Source organism: Hyla sarda, chromosome 7 (assembly GCF_029499605.1).
Source record: "Hyla sarda isolate aHylSar1 chromosome 7, aHylSar1.hap1, whole genome shotgun sequence".
NCBI classification, from domain to species: Eukaryota; Metazoa; Chordata; class Amphibia; order Anura; family Hylidae; genus Hyla; species Hyla sarda.
In genome coordinates, this window is record NC_079195.1 from 105,429,445 (window position 1) to 105,444,739 (window position 15,295).

At 41.7% G+C, this 15,295-nt stretch overlaps 1 protein-coding gene across 1 annotated transcript in view; it reads right to left on the bottom strand.

Moving 5' to 3' along the window:
• The window catches only part of LOC130282259 (hexokinase-1), a 109,679-nt gene that overhangs the window by 15,321 nt on the left and 79,063 nt on the right, over positions 1-15,295 (bottom strand). Inside the window, exons 8-10 of the mRNA XM_056530306.1 lie at positions 12,578-12,733; positions 11,882-12,115; positions 3,524-3,828 (exon numbers count right to left, since the gene is read on the bottom strand). Coding sequence (XP_056386281.1) covers positions 3,524-3,828; positions 11,882-12,115; positions 12,578-12,733 — 695 coding nt within the window. The remainder of the gene's footprint in view (positions 1-3,523; positions 3,829-11,881; positions 12,116-12,577; positions 12,734-15,295) is intronic.

The window sequence follows — 15,295 nt, forward strand, 5'->3', positions numbered from 1 at the left end:
TGAAAATTAAAGAGATTTTCCAGGAAAAAAACAAACATTGGCATAAACAGGAGAAGACATCTGTAGTTAACTGGTAGGGTGCCGACACTAGGCATGCTACAAAGAGATTCTCTTAGGCTAAGTTACCACTTGGTTTTTTTTCCTGCGTTTTTTTGTGAGAAAAAAAAACATCAGAAAAAACACCAGTGCAACTTCTTGCATCTGACTTTTTTCTGGTGTTCTTGCATTTGAGTGGAAATTGCATTTTTGGCCCCTTTGGTGTTTTTTCTTTTTAATTTGTTGGGTACCAAAAAAGAAAAAAAAGGATGCAGTAGTCCATAATATAGCAGAGATGGAGCGGCTCTATACAACGCTCGCATCTCTGCTCTGTACTCCGGCCAGTGATGTGAATAGAACATCAATCATTCATATTTTCCACCCAGAGTGGGGATTACCAAATGGTGGCAGCCAATCACAGCTCATAGAGGAAAATATGAAAGGTGAGTGGCCAGCCAAAGTACAGAGCTGAGATGGGAGCACAGGAGAAAGCAGCTCCGCATCTCAGGGATGAAGGATGACACCCGCTGTGATCTGTCTTTAACTGTAGGTACTACTGCTCCCAACATGGAGCACACTCTGCTCTATGCTGGGAGCTGTAGTACCTGCATTAATAGACAGATCGCAGCGAGTTTCACTCCTGACACCCGCTGTGATCCTCCTGTATAATGTATAGATGTGAGCGGCCGCTCTTCTACGGTCCCCTTCACTGACGTATATATACACCTATTCATATTTCCCATAGAGAGTTGTGATTGGCTGGAACCATCTGGCCAATCACAGCTTTCTGGGGGAAATATGAGTTGGTGTATATATACGGCAGTGCAGGGGACCATGGAAGAGCGGTCGGCCCCATCTATACATTATACAGGAGGATCACAACGGATGTTAGAAGTGACATGGGCAATCTGTCAATTAGTACAGGTACTACTACTCCCATCATTGAACAGTGTGCTCCATGCTGGGAGTATTAGTACTACCTAAAAAAAAAAAGTAAAAAAGAAAAGTGAAAAACACACACATTTTTAGTGCCCTTCCTGCCCACATAAATTTATCCCTGTAATTAAAATGTTTTTATAATAAAGATACATTTAATTGAATACAATTTTTTCCATCAATACTGTATCTTTTTTTAAATATTTTTCTAATGGTACCCTACAAAATTTTATTTAAAAAGGTATCTCCATCACTTTTTTGGATCTCTAAAGTCCAAAAAAGAATAAAAACCTCCAGTAAAAACGCCAAAATTAAAACCCACATGTAGTTGGCATTTTTTTTTTTTTTACTCCCATAGACTTTTATGGGAGAAAAACGCCATGATTTCAGGAAAAAAAAAAGCCATAAGCTCAACATGCTGCAACTTTGCAAAACTGCTGAAGCTGAAAAATGCCAAAAACGAGTGAAAAAATGCCAAAAGGATTTAAAAAAGCCAAACTGAAAACCGCAGAGTGGAAAAATAATTTAGCAATTTATCATTGATTTACAGCTAACATCTGGCCGCAGCGTTTTTTTGCCGAAAAAACGCCACGAGGCAGATATATATATTTTTTTTTTTGGGGGGGGGGGGGCAAAAAGAAAACAAGTGGAAACTTAGCCTTACTCTAGAGCACCCAGGGCCTCTGTCAGGGGACCATTCTAACAGATAGTATTGTCTTAAGAGGACAAGTCCTTTAAGGTGAACTTGTCAATGTTATAGGTGTTGGCCAGGCTCATATAAATAAATGTTAAGATTTTGTACCGTGTGCAACGTTCTATGATTGTTTGTGTTTTGCTTTCCATCCATTTCCAGGATGTCTGTTAGTGAATAGAAACATTTTAGCTTGTATGCACAGGCTAAAAACCTTTCATGCACACACATCTGAAAACTGTTACAATGTATCAATCCAAAACAGGATATTTATTTGTGTAGCTGCCGCAGATTGTAACAAGCAGTTATGCCTAAATAGGACTAGGTCTATGCAGGTACTACACTAAGAACAGAGCGGGAAGCAATTGACTCTGTATTTTATGTAGTGGTGAGGCTGTGCTGCTTCATCCTTGGTTTCTATTGTCCAGCGGAAGGAAATAGTAGCTGAATCTGCAGTACCCTGGTGCTGCCGTTACACAGAGTACACAGCTAATTGTTCCTGGCTCTATTCTTAAGGTAACGTGAGTGCCAAACAGCTGATCGGCAGAAGTGCTGGGTGTTGCTGCCCTACCAGTTAACTATGAATGTCAATGTTTTTTTTTTTTTCCCCTTGAAAATCCCTTTAATTTTCATTACTCTGCACCTTATGCATCACACTCCCTGTGGTATGATTCAAATATGTTAAAGAAGTTATTCAGCATTAGAGAAACAGAGGTGTCACACCCCTTTGCATAGACTTGAATGGAGGGGGCGTGGCATGACGTCACGATCACGGTCGCCCGAAGTCAGGGTTCTGAACATGATCAGAACACCGGGGTGCCTTCCTGGAGATTGCAGGGGGGGTGAAGGGTCCTAGCAGACAGATCCCCGCGATCAGACAGATGTCTAGTGGTGGAGTAGCCCTTTAACGCTTATTTGTTTATGATATAATACTCATATTGAAAATTAAGAGTAAATGTGGAGTAATGGTAGCAAGTTATCACTATTCTTTAATGCTAAAGGAGTGAAAAAGCGTTCATCTGGTTCTGAAGATTCTTTTAACTATTATTGCATCCCTACACATAAGAAAAAGTTGGGAGGGATTGATTGATAATTTTATATGTATGGGGGTCAGGGCTCAAGTCCTGCATGAACGTGTGGGAACTAAGTTTCTGCATTTTTTCCACAGCAGAAACACCGTTCCCATTTCAAGAAGTCCTTGGCGGGACCAGTCCTTGAGTGGAAGTCTTAGGTGAGTTCCTACACTTTTTTTTCCTGGCACTTGACCCCTGATGGGGGTCATTTGAAAAAGGCTTATTACAGACATATTACAGAGACATGTAAAAAGTTTGATCAGTTGGGGGCTAGGTGTTCAGACCCTCACCAAGCTGGAAGAAATGCGGGGCTGAGCATTTCTGCAATGCTTGCTGCAATCTTATTCCCATAGCAGGAAATGGGCTTCATAGACAGGGAATGGCAGGTAGACCAGCGAGCCGGGGAGAGAAGCAGTTAGCCGCTGATCAATTAAAACTTTTCATATGTAAGAAGTTTTTTTTTTTTTTTCAATTAACAAGAAACACTTTAAAGAAAAGTGCAGTCAGAAATAGTGGATTGTCATGCATAAAATACAGATAAAATGTGGCATAAACCTATGCTGGTCATGCAATATATTTATGAATTTTATACATCACATAAGCACTATGCCTGGAAAACAGCAATTTAAATGCTTTCCTGTCATCAGATATATTGAATTTAGTGTTTAGGATCTTGACCACTATGATATATTAATGGATAATGATGTTCTACAAAACATGTTCAAAACACAGATTCCATGTATTATGCTCCCTCCTTCACATGTTATATTTAGAATGTGATTATTACCAGTGCCATCTGGTGTACTGCGAACAAATGTTGGCAACATTTTAACTTTTGCAATCTCATGAGTCTTCTTCTTCAGTCCATTCTCCATCTCGATCCGCATCCTTCTCTTTACTTCTAACAATTGTTCATGAGTGAGGCTGAACTCTTCAAGTGTCTCATCGATCTGCCTCCTCTGTTCAGCCAACCGGTAGGCCACTGCTGTCACCATAGCAGCTCCCTTACCACTGCCACTCTCAGACAACAGAAATCGTACATCTGACTCCGGGACCAATCGTCTCACTGTCTTATGTAAGCGTCTGGCATATCTGCGGAAAACACACCGAAGGAAATGTTAGTAACTTTTAAACATAACATGCATTGATCAGTTACAATCGGAAACAGTAACAAGTGTTTAAAAAACACAAACATCCATTTAGTTCACCCTGTTAGCCTGCAGCGTTGATCTAAAGCAGTGGTTCTTAACCTGGGTTCGGCGGAGGTCAAGACATACACCCGACTCATAAGATTTGTGATGACATGCCCCACTTGTCCATCATTGGCTGCAGGTGATCATGTCCCACCTAACAGATCTCAGAGTACTGTTTTACCCTACTGTAAAGGAAGCCTCCTATCCTTTGTGGCTCCGCTCCTACGCGATCGCCTGCATGCGTCCTACGCTGGAACGCACCACTTCCGTCGCGGCCTAACGTGATGCACTTCCGGTCCCGTGGCGTCTTAAACAGGCTCAGCCAGACGGTCCCTCTGACAAGCGGACAGCCTGGATGCACGGACGCACGGACGCCGCGGGAATAGGTAGGCACACTGAACCACCAGCAGGAGTCACATTGATTTGCAGTAAATATTCATTATTATGTTTTTTTGTGAAAATCATGTTTTCATGGTTTTGTTCTTTGTTCTTAATGGTTTTGTTCTTTAATGGTTTTGTTCATTTTGTGCACCTATGTATAAATATACAGTGGTCCCTCAAGTTACAATATTAATTGGTTCCAGGACGACCATTGTATGTTGAAACCATTGTATGTTGAGACCATAACTCTATGGAAACCTGGTAATTGGTTCTGAAGCCTCCAAAATGTCATCCAAAAATAGGAAAAAGAGAGGATTAAAGAAAAATAAGTAAATAACTAATACAGATAAAGCAAATCCTTACATATAAAAGTAATAAAGATCTGCTGGGAGCTGTAATCACTGTCTATGTAGAGGACAGGAGCTTCTTCAGGGTCCTGTACAGTACATGCAATGTCCTAAAAAAAAGTAACATGGAGCCGCCCTCACCTGGTGTCCATAGGAGCAGCTAACCCTGGCACAGGTAAAGAGTAATACAGAACATGTAGTACCTCCCTGTACTGTAGGGGGCACTACCAGACACCAGTCAGTGCATACGCTTCAGTAATACAGGGGTTTTACCAGTAAATGCCCATTCTGATTGGTCAGTTCTTCCGGCCATTGACACGTTTCACAGATCTGGACTGGCTGTACCATTGTATGTTGAGTCTGGTTTCAAGTTACAATGGTCCAGAAAAGACCATTGTATGTTGAAACTATTGTATGTTGAGGCCATTTTAAGTTGAGGGATCACTGTATATTTAAATATATAACTATGTTTTGAATTTGAAAAAATCATATTTTATTTTTCCAATTAAGAAGGGTTCGGTGAATGCGCATGTGAAACTGGTGGGGTTCAGTACCTCCAACAAGGTTAAGAACCACTGATCTAAAGGAAAGCAAAAAAAATTAAATAAAACACATGTAGAAGCCAATATTGCTCATTGTAAGGCGAAACAAATTTCAATCTGACTTCAAATCTGGCAAAATAAATCCGAGGATGAACAACTAATGACTATAACCTGTAATATTATTACTCTCTAGCATGTCAGCACTCACCACATCTTCTTTATTTTTTTTTTTATTTAATAACACCACATGTTCTTTAAAATCTTCTTTATTAATTAAATACTCACATAAAAAAACTTGCTGGACGGGGAGGATACATAAAGGAGGGGGTAGAGCTGATGGCAACAGAGCGGTTTTGCACTTCTTAGTAGTGCAAAACCGCGCTGTTGCCGTCAGCTCTACCCCCATTGTATGTATCCTCTCCCCTTTCAACAAGTTTTTTATGTGAGTATTTAAAGGGGTATTCCAGGAAAAAAAACTTTTTTTATATATATCAACTGGCTCAAGAAAGTTAAACAGATTTGTAAATTATAGAGAAAATGGGTAAGTGCAGCTCACAGCAAAAAATGCGAGGTTAAAGGGGTTCTCCGGTGCTTACACATCTTATCCCCTATCCAAAGGATAGGGGATAAGATGCCTGATTGCGGGAGTCCCGCAGCTGGGGACGCCCGTGATCATGCACGCGGCACCCCGTTTGTAATCCGGGTCTGATTACGGTCAACCATAGGGCCGGCTATCACGCCCCCTCCCGTAGGCTTGCATTGAGGGGCGGAGCGTGATGTCACACGGGGCGGAGGCGTGACGTCACACGCCGCCGACCCTGCGGTCGACCGTAATCAGACCCGGAGCGAACACACTCCGGGGACTGATTACAAACGGGGTGCCACGTGCAAGATCACGGGCGTCCCCAGCTGCAGGACACCCGCGATCAGGCATCTTATCCCCTATCCTTTGGATAGGGGATAAGATGTGTAAGCACCGGAGTACCCCTTTAACTGAGGTATTCTCTCACCCAAGAGAATTAAAACAAAAACAATAGAAAAAAAAGGGATACTCAGTCCTCAGCAGTCTAACCATTAATGGGAAATATGGTGGATGGTTCAATAGTGGAGAAAACACAGATTTCCACGTCTAGTTCGAATGGGTGTAAAAATAGGCGTGTAAAAAATAGGGGTGTAAAAATTTAAATAAATGAAACCTGTAAAAAGAAAAATGAAATGTAGCACAAGTCCTGGTGAAAAGAGAGTATGCAACAATGAAGGACAATGATATAAAGTAGAAAAGTGGAGCGGATGATCCGATCACAAAAAAGTGGAACATCTGAAGGAGCGCAGACCTCTTCGCTTCTGTGGGAGTCATTTTAAACACAGTGACAGCTACAGGACATCTTCAGCTCTGCTTCACCTATAGGAAGTGCCAATGTCTTCTGCAGCAACTAATTCTTCATCCCCGACGTCCCCGGTTGTCTCCAAGGTGGGAGGAGACAACCGGGGACGTCGGGGATGAAGAATTAGTTGCTGCAGAAGACATTGGCACTTCCTATAGGTGAAGCAGAGCTGAAGATGTCCTGTAGCTGTCACTGTGTTTAAAATGACTCCCACAGAAGCGAAGAGGTCTGCGCTCCTTCAGATGTTCCACTTTTTTGTGATCGGATCATCCGCTCCACTTTTCTATTGATGTGCTGGACCCTGCTACCCAGAGCCCAGAGGAACCTGGATGCTGCGACCCCTCTCTAATTTCTAAGTGACTGCAGGTGTTATGCTCTGAGCATAACACCGTAAGGTAAGGGACCACCCTGCTGGCCTATTTATCTAACCATTTACACACGAAGTTATCTTGTTTACCTGCACGAGGTGCGCACCGTTCTCTTTCTTGTATTCTAATGATATAAAGTAGCAATTCCCGATTGTTTCAGGGAAATATATTGTAACCAGTCCTGGAAGTATATCTTTAACAAAAGTCCTGATGAAAAAAGGTCTAATGACAAAAGGGATTATATATGAAAATATCAGTAAGCATATTTTCATATATAATCCCTTTTATCATTAGACCTTTTTTCATCAGGACTTTTGTTACAGATATACTTCCAGGACTGGTGTTACGCCGAGCGCTCCGGGTCCCCACTCCTCCCCGGAGCGCTCGCAGCATCCTCTCATTTGCAGCGCCCCGGTCAGACCTGCTAACCGGGTGCGCTGCAATATCACTCCCAGCCGGGATGCGATTCGCGATGCGGGAGGCGCCTGCTCGCGATGCGCATCCCGGCTCCCGTACCTGACCCGTACCCCATCTGTCTTGTCCCGGCGCGCGCGGCCCCGCTCCTTAGGGCGCGCGCGTGCCGGGTCTCTGCAATTTAAAGGGCCACTGCGCCACTGATTGGCGCAGCAGGCTTAATCAGTATGTTCACCTGTGCACTCCCTACTTATACCTCACTTCCCCTGCACTCCCTCGCCGGATCTTGTTGCCATTGTGCCAGTGAAAGCGTTTCCTTGTGTGTTCCTAGCCTGTGTTCCAGACCTCCTGCCGTTGCCCCTGACTACGATCCTTGCTGCCTGCCCTGACCTTCTGCTACGTCCGACCTTGCTCTTGTCTACTCCCTTGTACCGCGCTTATCTTCAGCAGTCAGAGAGGTTGAGCCGTTGCTGGTGGATACGACCTGGTTGCTACCGCAGCTGCAAGACCATCCCGCTTTGCGGCGGGCTCTGGTGAATACCAGTAGCAACTTAGAACCGGTCCACCAACACGGTCCACGCCAATCCCTCTCTGGCACAGAGGATCCACCTCCAGCCAGCCGAATCGTGACAACTGGTTACAATATATTTCCCTGAAACAATCGGGAATTGCTACTTTTTCATTTTACAGGTTTCATTTATTTTATTTTTTACACCCCTACGTTGGCTTTACTGGATCTGGAAATCTGCGTTTTTTCCACTATTGAACCATTTATGGTTAGACTGCTGAGGACTGAGTATCCCCTTTTTTTCTACACATTTGTAAATTACTTCTATTAAAAAATCTTAATCCTTCCAATAATTATCAGCTGCTGAAGATGAGTTGTTCTTTTCTGTCTGACAACAGAGCTCTCTACTGATAACTTTGCTATGGGGATTTGCTTCTACTCTGGACAGTTCCTGAGACAGGTGTCATCAGAGAGCATTTAGACATAAAAGAACAACTCAACTTCAGCAGCTCATAAGTACTGAAAGGAGTAAAAAAAATTTAATAGAAGCAATTTACAGATCTGTTTAACTTTCTGGAGCCAGTTGATATATATATAAAAAAAGATTTTTTTATCCTGGATAACCCCTCTAATTAACCCCTTAAGGACTCAGGGTTTTTCAGTTTTTGCACTTTCGTTTTTTCCTCCTTACCTTTTAAAAATCATAACCCTTTCAATTTTCCACCTAAAAATCCATATTATGGCTTATTTTTTGTGTCACCAATTCTACTTTGCAGTGACATTAGTCATTTTACCCAAAAATTCACGGCGAAATGGAAAAAAAATCATTGTGCGACAAAATCGAAGAAAGAACGCCATTTTGTAACTTTTGTGGGATTCCGTTTCTACGCAGTGCATATTTCGGTAAAAATGACACCTTATCATTATTCTGTAGGTCCATACGGTTAAAATGATACCCTACTTATATAGGTTTGATTTAGTCATACTTCTGGAAAAAATCATAACTACATACAGGAAAATGTATACGTTTAAAAATGTCATCTTCTGACCCCTATAACTTTTTCCACGTACAGGGCGGTATGAGGGCTAATTTTTTGCGCCGTGATCTGGTTTTTATCAGTACCATTTTTGTTTTGATCGGACTTTTTGATCACTTTTTATTCATTTTTTAATGGTATAAAAAGTGACCAAAAATACGCTTTTTTGGAATTTAGAATTTTTTTGCGCGTACGCCATTGAGCGTGCGGATTAATTAATTATATATTTTTATAGTTCGGACATTTACGCACGTGGCGATACCACATATGTTTATTATTTTTTTTATTTACATTGTTATTTTTTTTATAGGAAAAGGGGGGTGATTCAAACTTTTATTAGGGAAGGGGTTAAATGACCTTTATTAACACTTTCTTTTTGCAGTGTTAGAGACCTATAACACTGCACACACTGATCTCTCATGCTGATCACTGGCATGTATTAACACGCCTGTGATCAGTGTTATCGGCGCTTGACTGCACCTGCCTGGATCTAAGGCACGGAGCAGTCATTCGTCGATCGGACACGAGGAGGCAGGTAAGGGCCCTCCCGGTGTCCTGTAAGCTGTTCGGGACGCCGCAATTTCACCGCGGTGGTCCCAAACAGCCCGACTAAGCAGCCGGGATACTTTCACTTCAGACGCGGCGGTCAGCTTTGATCGCCGCGTCTGAAGGGTAAATACCGCACATTGCCGCGATCGGCGATGTGTGGTAGTAGCCGTGGGTCCCGACTGTTGATGAGCGCCCCCACGTAAATATACGTCCTGCATCGTTAAGGGGTTAATAGAGAAGATTTTAAAGCAGATGTGGTGAGTGCTGACATGCTATATTTCGTCCAAGACGATGTTGTTATTATCTGATATTGTCTGATATTGGCTCTCCTATAACACAGCTGTTCCCACTATATATATATTGGAGTAGCGGTAGTGCTGACTCATTATCTATTTCTATTGCATTATTACTCTCTAGAAATGCATCCAGGCCCCTTTTGAAATTTACCATGAGTTTACCATGACCAATTCCTCTAGAAGAGAGATTTGTATTTGTATAAAAAAGTAAAGAATCCTGTTCTGTCTTCTAAATTATAACCCAGTAATTTTTGGATTTTTTTTTGTGGTGTCTCAATACAAATAAACATATAATGCCATATTAACGTGAGGAATCAATCCTGTTAAACTAATCTGATCAGCTTATATTACAGTGGTACTCCCGTGGAGAACCTTTTTTTTTTTTTTTTTTTAATCAACTGGTGCTAGAAAGTTAAACAGATTTGTAAATTACTTCTATTAAAAAATCTTAAACCTTCCAATACATTTTATGGGCTGTATACTACAGAGGAAACAATTTTCTTTTTGGATTTCTCTGATGTCATGACCACAGTGCTCTCTGCTAAGCTCTGCTGTCCATTTTATGGACTGTCCAGAGCAGCATATGTTTGCTATGAGGATTTTCTCCTGCTCTAAACAGTTCCAAAAATGGACAGCAGAGGTCAGCAGAGAGCACTGTGGTCGTGACATCAGAGAAATCCAAAAAGAAAAGTATTTCTTCTGTAGTATACAGCCCCTAAAAAGTACTGGAAGGATTAAGATTTTTTAATAGAAGTAATTTACAAATCTGTTTAACTTTCTGGCACCAGTTGATTTAAAAAAGTTTTCCACGGGAGTACCCCTTTAAAAGGTAACTTGCAGTCTGGACTTGGGTAAGGCTTTGGATATTTTGTATCTAGATTTTCAAAGGCATTTGATTACTGTGACACATAAAATGTTGGTACATAAGAATGCCTCAGCTGGGAGAAATGTGCATTATTGGGTTAACAACTGGCTCCATAGGAAAATGAGGGTGGTTATTGATGGATTTATTGGGCTACCACAAGTCACAATTGGACCCTCCTTTTTAACCTGTTTATTAATGACCTTGTAGATGGCTTACAGAGTAGAATTTTAGTTTTGGCAGATAATACTAAACTGTGCAAGGTATACAACACAGATAAAATAAAACCATGGGATGTTTAAAGTTATTAAGGGCTTGTTTGAAATGCAGTATGAAAACAGAGATGCTCAGATTTGGGATTATTCAGTGTATATAAAAGACAGTTTAGCAGTGATCTGATCACAATGTACAAATATATGAATGGACAGTACAGAGATCTTCCAGTGATCTTTTTATACCTCGGCCGGTAGCCATGACAAGGGGGCCTCCTCTACATCCAAAAAGACTTCACCACCATCAGAGATTCATATAATTAATTAAAAAAAAAAAATAGAAAGGCACCACTCTAGAGAGAGTAATGGCACTACTATGGCTACATACCCTAACTCATTCACTGGTACAAAAAGAAAGAAGCAGATGGCATGTTAAGTGCACGCAGACTAATGCATCATTAATATATGTCATTATTATGCTCAATTCCACCAAAACACACAAGATCAAGACATTATTAACACTGTTTAAAATGCACATAGAAGGTTTCACCATTATCAGATATTCCTTAGATATAAGAGCACCGACTGCCTTTCTTAAATAATAAATTATTACAAGTTATGTCTACTGGATTGGGGCGTCCACAAATTTATCTAGATTGCAAAAAAGTAGCTTATGGACAGGGGAACAGAAATGACCCTGATTGCCGAGGTCATTTCTGTTCCCCTGTTCATGAGCTACATTTCATATGGATGAATAAAAGCTTGAACTTTGTTCACATGTGAGCACCACTAGTTGCGTTTTTCAGTTGTACTGCCTGTACTTGACTAAAAGAATGTGTTTAGGGTATTAGTCTCCCAATTTTTGTTTCTGCAGTAGTGCCACTAGCAGTTTCTTCTGTGCCTAGTGTTTATTTTATTTTTTTACAAACTATATTTTATATTAAATAAAGTACAGTTAGGAATGTTCCCATCAGAATCCATTTGTTGATTTAGTGAGTTGAGGGGGAATAATGACTTGGGGAGAATCATCAATCACAATAAGTACACTTACTGTGGATGCATCTTGTACAAAGATCCATCAATGCCTACTGTGGTGCGCAGTCTGGGAACGCCTTTATTGTCCCGAAGGCGGACTAGGATACCACCAAGTGTAGCAGCTATCAGGTTAGCAGAGCGGAAGGACACAATTGTGCAGACATGCTGGACAGCTATACAATCTTCATGGGAGGGTTCCACCCCCAATCTGGTCAATATGTCTTTGGCTTTACTTAAACCTTCTTTGTTCCTAAAAGAAAATAAATGATAAATGATCCAATATGCACAGGTAATGCATTACTAATGGTATTTATTGTTTTCACTAGGAATTAAAATTATCTTTACTAGAGATTGAGCATGGGAACTTCTTCCCATTTAAGTCTTTCTGAGGATAACATTTTCGAGACCTAATGGGTATGGGATGACCGTTTTACATAAGCTACAGTTCTTTGTACTGTAGTCCTAAAAAGGGCTGCCCATAAATTTCAGTGTAGGTGTCTTAACTACTTTATGCAGACCAAATGTTCTGTATATAGCCAGAACTGTGTGGGTCAGTAAGACGCATTTATACCAATTTGCTCTTCTTTAGCAGTATCTTTGTATAGGATGCCCATGCCCTTTAAATACAATGTCAAATTATAAAAATTCTTTAGGTCTTGGGCCCCATCTTACATGAGATTGACGCCATATATCTGTAAAAATAGTAATTTACTTCTCTATGGCAGATACATGTTTAGTTTCAAATTTCCCTCTTGTTAGCAGCTCTGGAGTGATTCTTCCTTCAAACAGTAGCCCTTCTTTGGCCATTTTTACCAAGATAAGTCGGACAAGCTCTCCAATGTACATTCCACTGACCATCTTTTCAAACCTACAAAGAAAAAAAACATTGCTCAAAATGGCATTTATAACTAGAGATAGAGAAATATGATTCTATTTTATAAATCTTTACCATTGACAATTATTTAAACATTATCATATACACATGCCCATAGTCCATGCACCAATAGTCACTTCGTTGACCTTTGTAATTAGCAGAGCTTTACATACATGCCTTGTACCATGTGTACACATATAAAGTTTTCCCATTCCCAGGTGTTATACAGTGGAAAATCCTCTGCAGTAAACCCACAACAAAAAAACTTTACTGCAGATTTTTGTGTGAAACATGTACAAAAAAAATATCTAAATTTCATTGCAGATGTGTTACAAATTTTGACTTCCATACGAAAGTCAATAGGGAAAATATGCAAAAAAACAAGTGACAAAAAGGGACATGATTGTATGATGCTGTCAGTTTTGTGGCCAAAACTTCTCGAACAATGCTCCACATTGCTACTACTGTAAAAGCGTCAGAGTTCTATATGGAAAATCCGCAGAATCTATGCCATGCGTGGCATTTTGCATAAACAGTAAACCCAATTAGCTCTTGGTAATTGTCCTGTCCCTAGAAGCTTTGCTTCTTCACAGAGATGACATTAAATAATGCAGCTTTGACAAACTATACCGCCCTATGATCCACTTCGAGGATAAGCACCAGGAATAAGAATCTGTCAATTAGGGCAGTTAGGCAGAGTCGTTTGCTGTATGCACCCAAAACATGGCAACCAATGACTGCACGACTTTATAGGAAAAATTGTGAGGCCTTTGGGTGGTGCATTTCTGCCATGGCTGCCCACTCATGTTGGTAAATGTAGCTTAGTCCACATAAAGCAAAGGTAAAAGTGAGTTTTTGGACTTAGGGTGGGTTCACACTACGTTTTCTCCCATACGGGAGCGCATACGGCAGGGGGGAGCTAAAACCTCGCGCTCCCGTATGCCTTCGTATGCGCTCCCGTATGTAATTAATTTCAATGAGCCGGCCGGAGTGAAACGTTCGGTCCGGTCGGCTCATTTTTGCGCCGTATGCGCTTTTACGACCGGACCTCAAACCGTGGTTGACCACAGTTTTAGGTCCGGTTGTAAAAGCGCATACGGCGCAAAAATGAGCTGACCGGACCGAACGTTTCACTCCGGCCGGCTCATTGAAATGAATTACATACGGGAGCGCATACGAAGGCATACGGGAGCGCGAGGTTTTAGCTCCCCCCTGCCGTATGCGCTCCCGTATGGGAGAAAACGTAGTGTGAACCCAGCCTTAGATTGCATTTAAAGGGAATCTACTGTATGAGCTGCAATTTACATTGAAAACTGCTGACTTTGTTAGAAAGCTGTTAGGACAAAAAGAGACGCATGGTACCTTTCACATATCTGTCGGTGCTTCCATAAGATAGAAAAATGTGTACTGTCCCAGTACAGAACATGGTTCTGTACTACCCTTAAGCCCCATCAGGTTGAGTCCATCAGTAACCTGGGGGCTCTCCTGCAGTGTCTCCCCTGCTGTTATTATAAGTGTCATTTATTGTCATAGGATTATAGTAAGTGTATTAATGTAAAGCTAGTCTAAAGGACCTGTGAGATACTGTGAGATGTCTGAAGGACCTGTGGAATGTCACATGTTATGTTGTTATATGAAGTTACCCAGAGAGCACCAGCTAAACCTATGACCCGCAGCTTGACCAATGGGCTTTGGCTCAGCCCCCCTCTATATAAGGGGGCGGCCATTACAATTCTCTCTCTTGTACCATCAGTCTTTACAGAGACCAGCCAACACCAGATACCTCAGTGCTAGTGACCAGCACCTGGAAGGCCGCTACAGTAATTCCAGTAAGTCAAAAGTCTATGTCTGCTGTCACTACCCATAGTCAAGTCCAGTCTAAAGTCAAGCCTCAAGATAATTATCTAAAGTCTAATTGGTCCCAACAAGCTGTGAGGTCCTTCTGTGTTCCTGGCCACCTCTCTGGGAATCTGGCCTAGCTGTGAAGATAATACCATCTATCTAAACTCAGTAAAGCCTCCTTTAAACCATAACTGGTTGTGGACTCTCCTTTCACTACCTAGCCATTGGAATAGCGGAGACACCTTTCATGTGGTTCTGGTACCCAAAAAACACTCTGGCATAACAAACATTAGGGGTTAACAAAACCTTTCCCCGAGGGTTAATACCATCTTGCCCCTACACCTACACTGCTACACCCCGTTTTCCTGTCATACACAGTGGGACACCACAAATGCTTTTATTCTCTGGTGTACAGAATTAAAGAGGTGTTCCCAAAACCCCGAAAGTGCTGAGGACTGTAATGCCTTTTCGCTGCCTCTCCTATCCCTGTCCTTGCTTGACTGACACTCAGCTTGAGGCCGAGCCCTGATTTCAAATGTCGGACCTGGGCACAGCTTCAAGCTGACTGTCAATCAGGTATTGGAGGGGGACAAAAGAGTCTTCTAGCCCTCAGCCCTCCAGGGACTTGGAAACACCTCTTTGACCCTTTTTGCACCATAGAATATGAAAGATACTGTGGTGGCCCAGTACGGGAGATGTTACCCCGCATCATTG